Source organism: Oryctolagus cuniculus, chromosome 17 (assembly GCF_964237555.1).
Source record: "Oryctolagus cuniculus chromosome 17, mOryCun1.1, whole genome shotgun sequence".
NCBI lineage: Eukaryota > Metazoa > Chordata > Mammalia > Lagomorpha > Leporidae > Oryctolagus > Oryctolagus cuniculus.
Window position 1 is genome coordinate 42,519,808 of NC_091448.1, and position 15,879 is coordinate 42,535,686.

The 15,879-nt window shown below is 58.4% G+C and overlaps 1 protein-coding gene across 3 annotated transcripts in view; it reads right to left on the minus strand.

Moving 5' to 3' along the window:
* The window catches only part of RAB11FIP4 (RAB11 family interacting protein 4), a 115,445-nt gene that overhangs the window by 12,259 nt on the left and 87,307 nt on the right, over window positions 1–15,879 (minus strand). For all 3 annotated transcript variants that reach the window (XM_008271054.4, XM_070061096.1, XM_051825446.2), the window contains 6 exons: window positions 3,721–3,953; window positions 1,870–2,064; window positions 1,264–1,398; window positions 991–1,026; window positions 662–761; window positions 338–441 (listed from right to left, as the gene is read on the minus strand). In XM_008271054.4, the coding sequence (XP_008269276.2) occupies window positions 338–441; window positions 662–761; window positions 991–1,026; window positions 1,264–1,398; window positions 1,870–2,064; window positions 3,721–3,953 (803 nt within the window). The remainder of the gene's footprint in view (window positions 1–337; window positions 442–661; window positions 762–990; window positions 1,027–1,263; window positions 1,399–1,869; window positions 2,065–3,720; window positions 3,954–15,879) is intronic.

Below are 15,879 nucleotides of genomic sequence, written 5' to 3' on the forward strand. Positions count from 1 at the left end.
GGCTCAGGAGCAGGTCCCAGATCGGGGTCATCTGCCAGCTTCCTGCTGCCTGGCGAGGACGACGGACCTCTCTGTGCCCCACCCCTCGCGGGCAGCAGCAGGAAGTGCTCCGTGACAGTGCTGCCTGGGCCCCGCCCACCGCACCACTCCCGCTGGCCTCTCCCTCTTGTCCTTGGATGGCGGGGAGAGGCAGTGGGTCCCAACTCCCTCCTTGGGCCTGCCCTAGGGCTGCGGCCCGGGGATGCCTGGAGTCAAGGTCCTGCTCCTCGGAGCAGGAAGGACAAGGCGACACCCGCTGCCTCAGCCCTGCCCCGCCGGCATCAGGCGCGCGGCTGACCTGTGCACCAGCTGCGTGTTCTCCTGCTTCAGCTTGCTCTTCAGGTCCCCGTTGGTCAGGCTGTCGTTCTCCAGCTCCGTCACCTTTTTCTCCAGGAAGCTCACCTGCAGCCCGGGGGCAGGAGTAGCAGACGACCTTTGAGGCCACAGGCCTGAGAGCCTAGCAACTGCGAGGCTTAGCACCCCCAAACGTGCCGGACAGCAGTCATGTTGGGGAGGGTGGGGACGGGGTGGTGGGGACTGAGGCCCCAACCCCTGGGCGGGTATGGGGTCTCTCACTGCCCACAACCCCTGGGAGCCCCTTCCCCACCCACGCAGGGTGCACCTTCTCTGTGATGTCATTGTCACAGGAGTCGATGCTGTCCCGGAACAGGTCCTCGGTGCTGCCGTTGCTGCTGCTGAAGTTGCTGTGGTGCATGAGCTGCCTGCGGGAGGGGGGGCACCTGGTTGCAGAGCCCCTCCAGCATCCAAGACCCCAGGGGGCCTCTAGGAACCCCCTATAAGGAGGTAGCCCTCCCCGTGCCCCTCTGTTCTCTCAGTCACACACAGGGCACTGCGGGGTGGGGCTGCTGGCACAGAGCCCCGGCCCCTCCGGGGAGCAGGAGCAGGTGCAGGGGATGGCGCTCCGCCCGTCCTCCCCACTGGGGCCCTTACCGTCCGAAGGCCGTGCTCGAGATCTTGCGGTTGGGGCTAGAGAGGGGGAGAGAGGAAGCAGTCATTGATCAGAGCGGCTAGCCTCTGCCCGGCTGCCGGACCCCAAGTGAGGGACGGGGCGTGGCCTCCCCTGAAGGCACTCTGCGGCAGTGCCTGGTCCTGAGAAGAACCACCCACTTCTCCCTGCCACGGAAGCCCCAGCCCGGCCCGGCCCTGAGCGGCCACCTTGCCTTCAGCTTCTCCCTCCAGGCCCTGCTGGCCCCGGGGCCTCACCTGTTGGCCTTGAGGTTTTTCAGCCGGGCCTCCAGGTCGTTGAGCAGGTTGATTTTCTTGCAGCACTGAGAGCAGTACACGTCCAGCAGCTCGCTGTTGTAGGCGTGCCGCATCTTCCTGGGGGTCTGCCCCGCACTGGCTCGTGCAGGGAGAGAGGTCACCTCCTGAGCCGCAGCCCAGCCCGCCTCCTCCCTGACCCTGCTGACTCCCGGGTACTGGGGCACCAGGGTGGGGGCAGTGGGGAAGTACAGCCACAGGGCCTCCCTTCTCTGCTGCTCTGAGAAGCAGCAGCGAGTTGTGCCCATTTAGCAGACAAGGCAAACTGAGACCAAAGGTCATAAGTACTGACTCAGGTGGGTGAGAAGGAATCACAGAAGGTCACTTGGAATGACCCTTTAACCCTGAGGCTCCGGGGAACGAGATGACACAGACCCCACCCCCACCCCTGGTGCAGCCTCCTAGCTCAGTTAATTCTGTTTCTTCCCCAAAATGGAAGGGGTGGGGAGGAACTCCAGGCCCCCAGTCAAGGGGTGTGAGGGCAGCGCTCTCAGGACCCAGGCAGCTGAGGACAGGGTGGGGAGCAGGGAGGATGGCCACCTCCCCCACCTGGAAGACACGGAGGACCCCAGGTCTGAGTAGACATTGGTCCTGGTCTCGTCGTCGGGGCAGGGGCTGCTGGGGGCACAGTCCACGTCGTCACCCTCTCCATAGTCTTCAAACTGCTCCTCGTTGCTGATGAGCGAGGCAGTGGAGTGCGTGGACAGGTCGGATGTCGTCACCGATGGGGCGTGCATCAGAGACCTGGGGGCAGGGGGCACTGCAGGCACTGGGAGCTCAGGACGCCCTGGGGACCCCGCCCTGAAGGATGCGCCTCATCACAGGCCCCTACAGCCCCGGAGCGGCAGCAAAGCCTGGCTCTGGCTACAGGGAATGACGGTGACTGGATTAACCTGGGGACTGCCACGTTGTGGAAATCAAATCGCTGCTGAGAGGTTTGTAAAAATCTTGGCCACTAACATGGGAAAGAGGACATAAGTAAGAAGTAGGGGACAGGTGTGCACAGGAGATGGAGAAGCAGGAATCCCAAGAACACTAAAGGGTGTGGTGTGGGGCTCTCTCTTTTCCCCCTTCGTTCTTGTCTTATTAGCACGCACGCCTTTTACAATGGAAGCAAGCCTGCAAATCAGTGACAGTGAGCCGCTGGGTCAGGAGCACCTGCTCCCCAAGGCTGGGGCTGGTACTCCCCTTCTGACCTGGGAAACCTGAACCAGCAAGACACGGGTGGGATGGGGTGAGGCAGCGGCAAGGCTGGGGCTGTGCTGGGAGGAAGCCCAGAGTGGAGGACAGGGTGCCGGGGGCCACGCTGCCAGCACCCCAGCCGGATCTTATGCTCTTACTTGTCTGCCCTCCGGCTCCCTAACACTTCAGGGTGAATCAATCGTACGCCTCAACTCTTCCTCTTAACAACTTTACTAAAACCCTTGACACCCACTGCTGGCTTGCCTCCTGGTGATCAGCTCCCGAAAACAAAGGGAGTGGTGGCAGGGGAGTGGCCACGAGGTGAGCAGGGCTGCCGTCCGCAACCCCGCTGCCCTGGAGGCAACATGGAACTCTCCCGAGGGAGAGAACGCCAAGGGGCCCCAGGAGCACCACGGCTCCCAGAACCACAAGCCCTAGACTGAGAAAACGCATCTGGCAGAACCCACACGAAACCTTTCATTGAGGTTGAAAATGAGGAAAAGTTGGCAGTGTCCCATGGCTCAGCCGATACTGGGAGGCCACTCTCTCCCCTCTCCAAAGCCCCGGGTCAGTGCAGCTGTCACCTTCTCTGACCTGTGGGGCGTCACCCCCAGCCGTGACCCCAGGGCACAGCATCCCAGAGTCGGCGAGGGCTGAACCTGGAAGGGATCCCTTCCACACCAGAAGCAGATGGCGTTTTTCCCTTGGGAAGTCGCTCGCGTCTCACCACGACTTGCAAGCAGCATTGCGGGGGCTCAGGATCAACGGGGTGCACGCGAGGGAGTTACAGTGATCGATACCAAGCCCTCCTTTCAGAAATAGCTGCTTACTTGTTTCGCATCACTTCTCCCAGGCATGTCCTAATACACAGGTATGTGTTTTTTTTTTTAAAACAAAGCTAACATCATGCCTCATTGACATCCTTGTAGCCTGCTGTTTAAAACCGACCAAGATAAAATATCCCAGATCAGTAATTAGCCAATTAAAACTTGACTTTGCACAGCTGCCTAAAATTCCTAATGTGAACCATCCCTGCTGCTGGCATTCTGGCTGCTTGGGATTTCTGGCCATTCAGAAAGCTCCGGAAAGCAAGGCCTGCGGGGCACACCTCGAGGGCGCCTGACGCCCACTTCCTGGCCATGCCCTCCGAGGAGCCCAGCCATTTCTGGGTCCAGAATTCACAACGTAGCAACTGAGCTTCCCGCGGGGTTAACTCACTTGTGGTCTGGCAGAAACAGGCCCCCGAGCCCCGGGCCCCGCTCCTCCATGCCGGCACTCCCGACGGGGCCCTCCAGGCCCTGGGTGCTCTCCATGGGGCTGTCCATGTCCGACTCGTGAGGGCCCTCGGGAGGGGCCAGCGTCATCGCCTCCTCCTCGTCCTCGGGAAAGAAGCCGGGCTCCGTGGGGATGAGCTCGCCATCAGCAAAGGTGGGGCCTGGGACCTCGCTGCCCTGCGGGAGACACAGGGGGACAGGATAAGCAAGGCTGCCCGCTGGTGCTAACACTCGCACCACACACAGATGCATCCGGTGGCAGGGCCAGGACCACAGGGACCGTGGTGTGGGGAGGCCCAGACCCCGAGACCCCGAGTCTGAGAACACCAAGCCGGGGATCAGGCCCAGGGGTTCACTCATGAGGGTCCCTGGACCTCCCAAGGCTGGTCACGTCACGGGGGGCACCTGCTAGCCAGCGGAGCCTGCACAGGAAGTGCAGGAGGCTTCTTGGTGATTCGCACGAAGGCCGCATCCACACTGCGTGGCCTCCCACAACGCTGGCCCTGCCCCAGAGGGGTTTATGGAGCGCAGAACAGGAAGTCTGCACGGTGTGCACCCCAGGTGCATCGCAGACCCTCTCCCGGCCTCAGCCCTCTCCTTTGTGAATCAGGGGTGGCAACAGAAACTCACGGGAGCGCCGTGTGGTCGGAATGAGCCAATTCACGTTGGCGGCCGGCACACAGTAGGACCAGTTCCACAGTAACTCCCGGCCACAGGGTGAGATGCCAGCCTGGGAGCAAACTGCCCTGGCTTGGTCCAGCCACAGTCCTGCAGGCAGCAAGCCCACTGCTGGCCCTGGGCCAGGCCTGCCCACCCGGAGCCAGGGCCCAGCACGCTGCCTGGCACAAGGTTGGTGTGCAGTGAACATCTGCTTGCACCTCTTGCTAAAATCATCTTGGAACAAGCTCTGGCTTTGTTCAGAGTTACCCTCCACTGAGGGGCAGCTCTCTGCAAAATGTTTCTCTTTTTAAAAAAGTATTTATTTGAGGGGACAGCGCTGTGGCACCGGCATCCCATATGGACGCCGTTTGGGGTCCTGGCTGCTCCACTTTTTTTTTTTTTTTTTTTTTTTTTTGACAGGCAGAGTGGACAGTGAGAGAGAGAGACAGAGAGAAAGGTCTTCCTTTGCCGTTGGTTCACCCTCCAATGGCCGCCGCGGCCGGCGCGTTGCGGCCGGCGCACCGCGCTGATCTGATGGCAGGAGCCAGGAGCCAGGTGCTTTTCCTGGTCTCCCATGGGGTGCAGGGCCCAAGCACCTGGGCCATCCTCCACTGCACTCCCTGGCCACAGCAGAGGGCTGGCCTGGAAGAGGGGCAACCGGGACAGAATCCGGCACCCCGACCGGGACTAGAACCCGGTGTGCCGGCGCCGCTAGGCGGAGGATTAGCCTAGTGAGCCGCGGCGCCGGCCTGGCTGCTCCACTTTTGATCCAGCTTCCTGTTATGCCCTGAGAAAGCAGCAGAAGATGGCCCAAGTGCTTGGATCCCTGCACCCATGTGGGAGACCCAGAAGAAGCTCCTGGCTCCTGGATTTGGATTGGCCCAGTTCTAGCCATTGGGGAGTGAACCAGTAGATGGAGGATCGTTCTCTCTGTCTCTCCCTCTCTGTAACTCTGCCTTTCAAATAAATAAATAAATAAAATCCTAAAGAAAAAAAGTATTTATTGGCGGGGGGGAGATAGAGAGACAGAGACAGCTCCCATCCTCCAACAGCTCCCCAAATGTCCCCAACAGCTGGGACTGGGCCAGGGACCCAGGTACTTCAGCCATTGCTGCTGTCTCCCAGGGTCCATCCACATTGGCACCAAGTGCGAAGCTGCAGGCAGGAGCTGGAGCCAGAGGTTGAACCCAGGCACCGTGATGTGAGATGCAGGTGCTTCCGCCCGCCTCCCTCCCAGAGGCCAGCCTACCCCAAGCTTCTGGGGCTGGCAGAGCACCCTGCGGCATGCGCTCTCCCCTCGGCCAGGCTACAAGAAGGGGAGTGCGGACAAGGGCAGAGGAAAGCCCCCGGAGGTCTCAGACGAGAACAGGCTCTGGGACAGCCGAGGAAGTCGCTGGGCACCAGGACCCATGCTGCTGTGGGCAGCCATGGGTGAGCAGCAGCCCGCCTGGGGGGCTGGTCCTCCAGGAGACGCCCAGGCCATCAATGAGCACAAGTTGGACCAAGAAAGTGAGTTCCGAACAGCCAGGCCCGTGACCAAGAGGCTCTGGGATGAAAATCAGCCCCGGGGCCCCTCCCCACACGTCACTAATCCAAGCCCACTGGCTCCCAGCCCGTCAGATTGTGCACCCCAAGCAAGCTCTTCATCCACACACCTCAAGCTGTACCCCACACGGACAGGAGGAACGCGGCAGGACTCAGGCAGCACCAAGCTCCAGTTTCCCGACACCATCGGTACCCCCATTCTGCTAATGCAGCCACGGGGCTCAGGGGCAGCCTCCAGCCACAGGAGGGGGCCCCCTGCTTCCAGCTGCCACACACTTGGCTCCACTGCGGCTGATGCCCCCACACTGCGTAGATTTTCAGACCTCGGTGATGAGAGGACAGCACACAGGGACAAAAGACGAATCATGATGCCCACATGCACCACCGCCCAAGCCCACCGCAGGCTCTGGGTCCACTGGGGGAAGAAGGAAGGAGGGAGCCATCCTCGTGGAGGGGCAGTGGTGCGGTCCACACCCTCATCTGCCGGGAAGAACCACGCCCGCTCCACCTCCCTGGCCAGCTCACTGACAGCCCGGCCATGGGGCAAGCGCGCTTCTCCCTCTCACCTGGTTTCCAGTCCCTGTTCTGTAGGTGGAGGGCCTCACCTGGGCCGTGCACAAGCTGGTGCTGGGACAGGGACTGGGACCTGGCTGTGACCAATGCCTAGCCTCTCCCTGCAGCGGGTCCTTGGAGGTTGTAGCGACCCAGAAGGCCCACTGAGTGCCTGGTGAATAACCAGCATCCGGGCTCCTCCAGTGACTGGCCTGCGCTCTGGCCAGCCCGCCTTTGGTTCCCTGGACATCGAGACACAGAGTTCAGGTCAAGCAACTGAGGCAGCCAGGTGGGGGCCACCAGTGTCCTTGCCCGATGGCCACGGCAGTGCACAAGGCCCCTGACCTTGTGCAGGGCGGGAGGAGGGGCCCTGAGTGGTGGGTGTCAGCTGGCGGCAGCAGCAGTAGACCTCCCCCTCCGTGGCAGACTGTCAGCCCCTGACCGAGCAGAGTCCATACCAGCCTGCCTGATGTCTTTGCCCAGACGTCCCGTCTAACTCGATCCCTCCAACCTCACAGCAGCCCTGTGAGAGCCAGGGGGGTGTACAAGGTGGGATGCAGCATTCGTGTCTGTGGGGAGCAACTGAGACTAGACTAAGTTACTGGAATTAAGACTTATTCTATGCATCTGCTCTCCCACAATATGGCGCTGGGAGAGAGACCAAACAGCCTCTACGCAGCTGCCTCATCAGTTTGATAAGCTGCAGGAGCTGATCCTGCTCCTGATTGGAGGAGAGCAGCGTGCTCAGCGTGTGGGTAGCAGAGTTGGGATTGGTGGAAGAGGACTATAAAGGAGGAGAGAGACAACATGCACCAGGAACACCTGAAGGAACACCTGAGCAGCCCCCGAGAGAGCCGGTCGGCGGTGTGCCGCTCCCCCGCGGAAGCGGGGAAAGTGGCGGGGGGTGCCGCCCCCTCCGTGGAGGGGCCGGCAGCTAACCCAGGACAGCGTCGTTCCTCCATGGGTGGGGGACCGGCAGCTAACCCGGGAAGGGCCGAGCAGACAAAAGAACAGCGCAGGGTCTAGTGTCGTTCCTCCGCAAATGGGGGAGCGACAGTGTCTCCTCTGATGCTGGCGGGAGGGTGGCCGCCCTGGAACTCCCAGGTTGGAGGGCCTGGCGGACACTGACAGCCAGGCCCAGACACGCCAGGTCCAAGGCCCCACGTCCCCTCCTCGCCAGCCCCCACCCTGTCCCCTTCCTCTCCAACAATTTGTCCTAAAATCATTTGTTCCTGGGGCAGGCGCCTGACACAGCAGCCTCTATCCGAGTTCCTGGTTGAGATGCAGCTTTGTGCTAATGTGCACCCTGGGAGGCAGCGGGTGACGATGGCTCAAGGGCATGTTTGCTGGGAGGTTCACAGAGCTCCCTGCCTCCTTGAGGGACAAGAGGATGCGAGGTCTTCTAGGGACGGGGGACGCAGGCGGGACAGGTGGGCTCTGGGGAGACGGCAAATGTCCCCCTTCTCGCTCATTTCACACACCTGCCAGGACCCGGCCAATCGAGCCCGCTTCTGTGCACTGGAGGACAGCTAGACCCCTCCACCCCCAACTCCCTCCCGGCTCAAGGATGGACCCCATACGCCATGTCCCTGTGGCCACACCAGGTTACCAAGCTGGACACCTGCTCTGGGGTCCCCTGTCCGTCTCCGGCTGGACGGCTCTGCCATTCCATTGTCCTGCTTTCCTTTGTTCTCTCACTCGCCTGATACTCATTTCACATCTCAGATTCTTTCCCTATTTCTATATTGAAAGGTGTTAAGAACCAGGTGCACTGGTGCCACACTTCAATGGCTTCATTTGGTCTCCTCCCTCCCACCCCACTGGGAGCTGCCTGGAAACCCTGCAGGCAGGCACAGAGCATTCCCTGGGCAGCTGCTGCACAGGGAACATGGAAGCCATTGACCGCGTCTCTACATCCCGACAGAGGTAGCCACGGGGATTCCTGTGTCAGAGCCCAGTGGTGAGCATCGCAGGAGCACCTGGGAGGCACACACAGCACAGGTGGCAGGTGAGCTGGGAGGAGCCCGCCCGTGGAAGTCGGGCCAGTCCTGCAGTGGCCCCTGCCTGAAGCACCGTTTGGTTTCTGAGCCTCACCTAGAAACAGGAATACAAACACCCACCTGGCAGGATGGCCATGGAGAATCTGGGATAGTGTCCTGCACGTCCTACACCTGGAGGGTGCTGAAGGCTTGGCAGAGGGGCTGATGGCCCCAGGGACAAGCCCTGCTCCCCAACTACTGAGCTCTGCAGCCTCGGACCTCCCGGGGCCTCCGTTTCCCCGTCTATAAAGCAGTGTTAACTATGATTAGAACTGAAGGAGTTAGCACACGCTCTAAGCACTTTAGCAATCAATGCACGCGGCAAGGGCTCAACACATCTGAGCTATTAATGTCGTCGTTGTGTTGAAGACACCCAGGGGGGCCTCCTGGCTTCTCCCCAGCCCCCGGGTGATACGCAGGGCTGGAGGTGCATTGGGCTCAGCCCCAGGAAGCCAGACATGTGCAAGTTCCCCAGCTGCCCCTCACATGCCAGGTGCCTCTCCTGCCCACAGCCGCGGAAGGTCTTGCTCATTAATTACACCCTTTAATGAGTGCTGGGATGGGAGTCCAGCAGGCTCTGTGCTCCGGCTCCTCCACCCCCAGTCCTGGCAGCAGCTCTGCTCCCCAGGCAGTGACTCGGAGCCAGGGAACAGCGCTGTGGGCCACGGCTGGGTAAAAATAGCCTGGGTGGGCACGTCCCAGCTTCCCTCGCAGCACGGCACACGTGGATCACACTGCAGGGCAGGGGTGGGGGAGTGAACACGAACAGAGCCTCGTGTGGGGAAGAAGCTCATCTGCGGCCTGGCGGGGCCGGTGGCCAAGTCCTCCACTGCAGCCGGGGAGCAGGGACGGGTCCGCGGAAAGGCGGAGGGGTCGCTTGGCCTGGCTGTCCTCGCCATACCAGGCTGGTGGCGGCAGAGGCCAGAAGCCATGCAGACTGTAACGGCTAACACAGTGGCTGCCACTCGGCCCTGCAGTCAGGCGGACCATCCACCGCCCATCAGCGACACGGGTGCCAGTCAAGGCACCAGGGTGGGACAAAGGAGGCGGCTCCTCCCCACAGGAGGCGGCTACCTCAGCCTTGCCCTTGGAGGGCAGATAACCTCAGCTTGGGTTTGTGAGCACGAGAGCACCGGTCACCAAGCCAGGAGGGTCTGTCCCACATCTCAGCCAGTGCCGGGGGCGGCCTCAAACCTGGACATGTGACACTGACCTCTGGCTGCAGAGGCCTAGGATGGGCAGGCAGGACAGACGGCCACGCCTTCTCTTCTCACTGCAAAGGAAGTGTGGGCATGGGTGCGGTGGGTAAGATGCCACTTGAGATGCCCACATCCCCACATGCTGTACTGGAGCACCTGGGTTCAACTCCCAGCAAGGTCTCCGATTCCAGCTTCCTGCCAATGTGCACCCTGGGAGGCAGCAGGTCACGGCTCAGCACCGGTGTCCCCAGTTACCCCAGGGCCAGAGCAGAGGTCAGAGGTCCAGAGTGCTTGGGAGAGAGGGGCCAGGAGCCCGTCCCTCTAGCTGGGCTCCCTCCTGGGGATGGCAGCCAAACAAGCTTTCAGGTTCTCCCCTCCCAGTCAGGCACCCTGAGGTCTACCTCCCGAACCCCCCACAGTGAGGGTATCACCATGGCTCAAGAACACCCCCAACAGGAACCCCGCACGCCTGCTTCCATGGCTGCTCTAGAGCTGCCTCTCTCCAACCCCACCCCCAACACGGAGAAGGCTGTGTCAGGGGGTGGGCGTGACAGACTATCTTCCAGATAAACTTTACACAAGGGATGTCAAGAGAGCCCCAGGGAGCTAAACTAAAACCACAGATGGGCAAGCTTCCCAACACACAGCTGAGGGCGGGGGCTGGGAGTGTCAAGGGATTGAAGGAGCAGGTCCTGGTGGGGGCTGGGCTGGGTGGTCTCCTGGGTACGCCAAGAGGGAGGGGCTCAGGCAGTCCTGGGCAGTACCCACCCACGCAGTGGCCAGAGATGTACTGCACAGCTCCCGGGACCTCTGGCCCAGCCCGAGGAACTGGGGCTGGAGACCACTTAACAACTCTCCCAACTTGCAATGTGAGCCCACGGCTAAGTTCACAACCCCCTGGGTGGGGGGGCAGAGCAGCCCCAGCTGGAAACCAGGGCTCATTTCTCACTGAACAGGAAGCAACCGGCACTTCGGCTCTGCGTGTCCACCTAGGGACAATGTGTGGCCGTGAGCAGACCCAAGTTCTGGGGGTGTGGAGCTCTGACCCTCCATTCCTACGGTGCCACTTCTGCCCCAATAACACAGGAGAATGTCAGAAGTTAGCAGCTAAAGGAAAAAAAATGTATTGCTTGGGGCCAGTGTTGTGGCGAAGCAGGTAAAGCCTGTGGATGCTGGCATCCCATGTGGGCACCAGTTCGAGTCCCGGCTGCTCCACTTCCAATCCAGCTCCCTGCTAATGCACCTGGGAAAGCAGTAGAGGATGGCTCAAGTCCTTAGGCCCCTGCACCCACGTGGGAGACCCGGATGAAGCTCCTGGCTCCTGGCTTTAGCCTAGCCCAGCCCTAGACAACGTGGCCATTTGGGGAGTGAACCATGGATGGACAATCTCTCTGTCTCTTCCTCTCTAACTCTGCCTTTCAAATAAATAAAATAGATCTTAAAAAAAGTATTGCTAAAAATATAATTTTAAAAACGTGGGACTCATGCAAAAAGATAGAGGAAAAGAGGATCAACAATCAGATGGGTCAAATAATTTTAAATTAACAAGTGACAATAGAGTCATATCAACTATGCATTAAGTGAAGATGCAATAAACAATTCTATTCAAAGGCAAATATTTTAAAAAGTAACTACATGCCATTTCCAATAGGCACAATTTAAACATAAGAACATGGGTAAGTTGAAAGCGAAAGAATTGAACCAGAAAGAGTTGGTAGGGCTGCATTTACATTGGATGAAGCAGACTTTAAGGCAAGGGATAGAGGGACATTTAAAAATGATAAAGGCTCAATTTAACAAGATGTAACACTCCTACACATGTACGCACCTAACAACAGTCTCAAAATACATAAAGGAAAACTTCACAGAATGCAGAGTTGGAGCAGTAACTTGTCTCACTCAGGAACTGATGGAACAAGCAAACGGGAGACTTAAAGGAACTACAGAAGACAGGAGGGACATGGACTTGTCCTGACACACACAACACTACATCTGCAACTGCACATGGAAACCGCGAGCTCCCGGGGTGACGGCAGCTGGATGCCTGCACACACCATAAAACCCCGCCTGCCTCTGCCCCGGAGGAAATGGGCTATTGGCCCTTCAGTGCAGAGATCACACTCGGCCTCACTAACTGATGGAACCAGCCACTGGCCTCCGGATGACACAGTTCAAGGTACACGGCAACACCTATCTTGCAGTCCTAACAAAAATGTAATGCGATGCTATCCAAGCTTCAGGGGCATACAGGAACAAGTTCCACAGCATCGCGGGGCAAAAAAAAAAAAAAAAAAAAAAAAAAAAAAAAAAAAAAATATCAGGCAAAGAAAAGTATGTGTGATGTTCTACCCGAAGATGTAAACAGACCTGACTTTTTCTATTTAAAAAAGGATGTTGTAGCAGGCACTCGACCGAGTTAAGCTACCCAATAGGCCGCCCATGTCCTGTATCAGAGTGCCTGGATTCAGTTCCGGGCTCTGCTCCTGACTCCAGTTCCTCGCTAATGTGGCCCCTGGGAGGCACTGGTGATGGGTCAAGGGATTGGGTTCTCGCCACCAACATGGGGAGCTTGGATTTGAGAAATGAAGCAGCAAATGGGAATACTTCTCTCTCTGTAAGTAAATCAAAATTAGGGGTGGGCACTTGGCAGTGGTTCAGATGTCATTTGAGATACCCATATCCCACACTGGATTGCCCAGGTTCAAGTCCTGGCTCCACTGCTGATTCCAGCTTCCTGCAAATGTGCATCCTGGGAGGCTGCAGGTGATGACTAAGTAATTGGGTCCCAATCACCCATGGGGAGACCAGGATGGAGTTCAAGGATCCTGGCTTCACCTTGATCTTGCTCTGGTTGTTTGTAGGCATCTGGGGAGTGAACTACTGGATGAAAGAGCTCTGTCTCTGTCTCTTTCTGCCCTTCAAATAAAAATTAGTTCTAAAATAAAAAAATAAATTATAGGGGTTGGTGCTGTGCTGTAGTAGGTTAAGCATCCGCCTGCAGTGCTGGTTTGAGTCCCAGCTGCTCCACTTCCAATCCAGCTCCCTGCTGATGGCCTGGGAAGGCAGTAGAAGACGGCTCAAGTGCTTGGGCCCCTGCAACTGTGTGGGAGACCCGGAAGAAGCTCCTGGCTCCTGGCTTCGGATTGACTCAGCTCTGGCTGCTGCAGCAATTCGGAGAGTGAACCAGTGGATGGAAGACTTCTTCTTCTGTCTCTCCCTCTCTCTATGTGTAACTCTACCTCTCAAGTAAATAAATAAATCCTTAAACAAATTTCTAAAATGGCGTAGAGTTAAGAAAGAGACAATCTTTAGTTTTGATTCTATTTTGTCTGATTTCCTTCCAAATGACTCAGAAAAAAAATTTCCATTTCCTAGACAGACCATGCAAATGTGGCTGCGGGGTGAGAGAGCATGGGGACATGCTCCTAACCAGGCCAGCAGCCCCTCTGCCAGCACCAGGCTGCCAGGGCCTGGCTTGGGTTCGTGGTAAAACACTGGGGTCTTTGTAGCTGGTATGGCTGATGGAGCCATGGCTACTGGAGAAGCCTAGGGTGGGCATGGGAGCTGGGGGCTGGGGAGGGGGCCTGTGAGCCCACACAGAGCTGTGCTTTTTGCAAAGCCTTGGGGAGCTACCCAGAGAATGACGGCCAGGGCCTACCCTCACCAACTGTCCAGGGCAGACAGCACCTTCCACAGCCACAGGCAATCTGCACAGGTCTCACTTTCCCCATTAGAAGTAAACATTGTATGACAACAGGAAGAGAAGCTTGCACCAAACTTGCTGAAAAAGGAAATTAAAAAAGAAGCACAAAACCCCTGAGAAGTGCGGCTTCATTTAAAAGAAAAGCCAGGCTTAAAGAAGCAGGGTCCCAGAGAGCCCAGGGGAGCACGGGACAAGAATTCAGCTCCAGGTGGCCCAGGTGCCGAACCATGAGGTCACAAGCAATGGCGGCCAAGGCTGTAAGCTTCTGGTTTCTACAAAAGGACTCGCACGCCAAGCCCTGCTAGAAAACCTCCAGGTAAACCACCTGGCCATGAGCCCCACCCAGGGGCCCTCACCAGCAGCGGGCTCTGATCCCGGCGTGGAGCTGCCTTCCTCCCACCCAGGCCCTGCCGGGACACAGGCTCTGCTCACCCTCTCCTGCCCCCTGGAAGAAGCTTCCCGAGACCCTTTTCTGTTCCGGGCTGAGCTTTGTCCCTCCCAAATTTCCACGTTGAAGTCAAAACCCCCAGCACCTCAGAGCTGGCTGTTCTTAGAGATAGGATCTTTATAGAAGCAATTACGTTAAGATGAGGTCATCAGGGTGGGCTCCAACCGAAGACGACCGGCGCCCTCGTCAGAGGAGTCGGGACCCAGGCTCACCCCGGGGGAGGACCAAGTGAAAAGACAGGGAGAGCACGCACCGGGAAGCCGGGACCCCGAGACCCCGAGAGGCCTCAGGAGCCGCCAGCTCTGCCCGCCCCTGGACGGCAGGCTGCAGCTTCCGGCGCTCTGCCGGGAAGCCTCTCGGTGGTACAAAGCCCCCATGGCATGGCACTTTGCCATGGCAGCCCCAGCAAGCCAGTGTCACTTCCGTGTCCCCCTTAGGAAGCCTACACGGACACCCCCACCGAAGCCTGGGCTGCCATTTCAGCCCAGCTGGCTGACTTAGAAGCAAACTCCTTCACGGCCAGTCAGCTCAGCCTCCTAAGAGAACCCCCCACGTATCTGCTTATTTATCATTGGTAGTTCCTCAAAAGAACCACGAAACTCTCTCCCGCCCAGCTGCTGAGCAGCCCGCGGTGCGGGGGAACCCAAAGCCCACTGCTTCTCTGACGGCCAGGAAGACGTTCTGTGAACACTTTCTGTATAAGGAGCTAACAAAGTTAGCTCCATTTTCCTGAGTTCTCTCAACAGTGCCGCTACTGTATTTTAATTTTAAAGCAACACATGTGCAGCTCAGCCGCAACAGAATTGCAAGGACAATTCCTGCTGCCCAGAACTGTACTTAGAGTAGTTCTAAGGCAGATGTAAAAGCTATTCTACCTAAATAGCGACTGGCTTGCAAGAGAAGGGATGGGCGGCCAGCCTTGGAGCCGCAGGCCCTGCACGCAGACCCTCCAATCCTGGGTCAGGCCGCCCCTGTGGCCAGGAGGGCCCAGTAATTGAACAAGATATTACCAGGTCCTCCGTGCCAGACGGTATTTCTGGCTACTTGAAACCCAGAGCAGATTTCTGTCCTCTGTTGTGGTCAGAGTGGGAAGGAGGAGCCCCCTGTCCCACTGTGACCCAGCCCTCTTCGGACAGAATCTGAGTGCCCGCCCTCACTCCACGGCTGTCCCAGTCCGTGACAGTGACGGAAGGCGCAGTGGATTTGGCTGAATGACTCAGCTCCAAAGAAAACCCACAGGGGTGGCGCGCCCAGGGTGAACCCACCTTCCGACCAGGCCAGGGGTGGGCTGTGACCATCTCTTCAAAGCCCCACAACCCAGATCGTAGTGCCCCAGCAAACTCACTCCTGAACCAAAAAGACTCAAAGAAGCCATGTGGTCTGCCCCTACCCCCCTAAAGAGAGCCGATGGCCTTGCTTTTAAATGGGAGCGCGGACTTCGGAGGCACACTGTTGGGGACTGTGAAAACAGGACTGAAATTGCTTCCACATCTGGAACCAAATCCAGCAGCCAGCCCCAAGAATTCCTGGCATGCCAGCCAGCTCTGCTGGTCCAGGGCGGCGCTTCCTGTGGGCTCCCAGTCCCCCATCCACCTTCCTGAACCCTCACACAACACTCGTCACAGCAAGTGCTGGGGGAGAGGAAAGGGAGTGAACACGCCGGTGGCCCTGCCGTGGCCAGGGTCTGCTCTGGGCCTGCTTACAGAGGGGTCTCGTTTTCTTCCCCAAAATCCCCGTGAGCAAATACTGTCCCCTCCTTAGAGGTGAGCAAGTGGTGGCTTCCTGCAGCTACACTGAGATTTTTCTTTCCTTTCCTTTGTAGTCACAAAAAGTTGAAGCCACACGACCTTGAATCAGCAGCCCCTAACTTCAATGACCCCATCCAGATGCCCAGGTACCAGCAGCGGGTGCCAGTGCCCAGGCAGCCGTTTCCCCAGAGGAAGCCTGGGCCAGATGT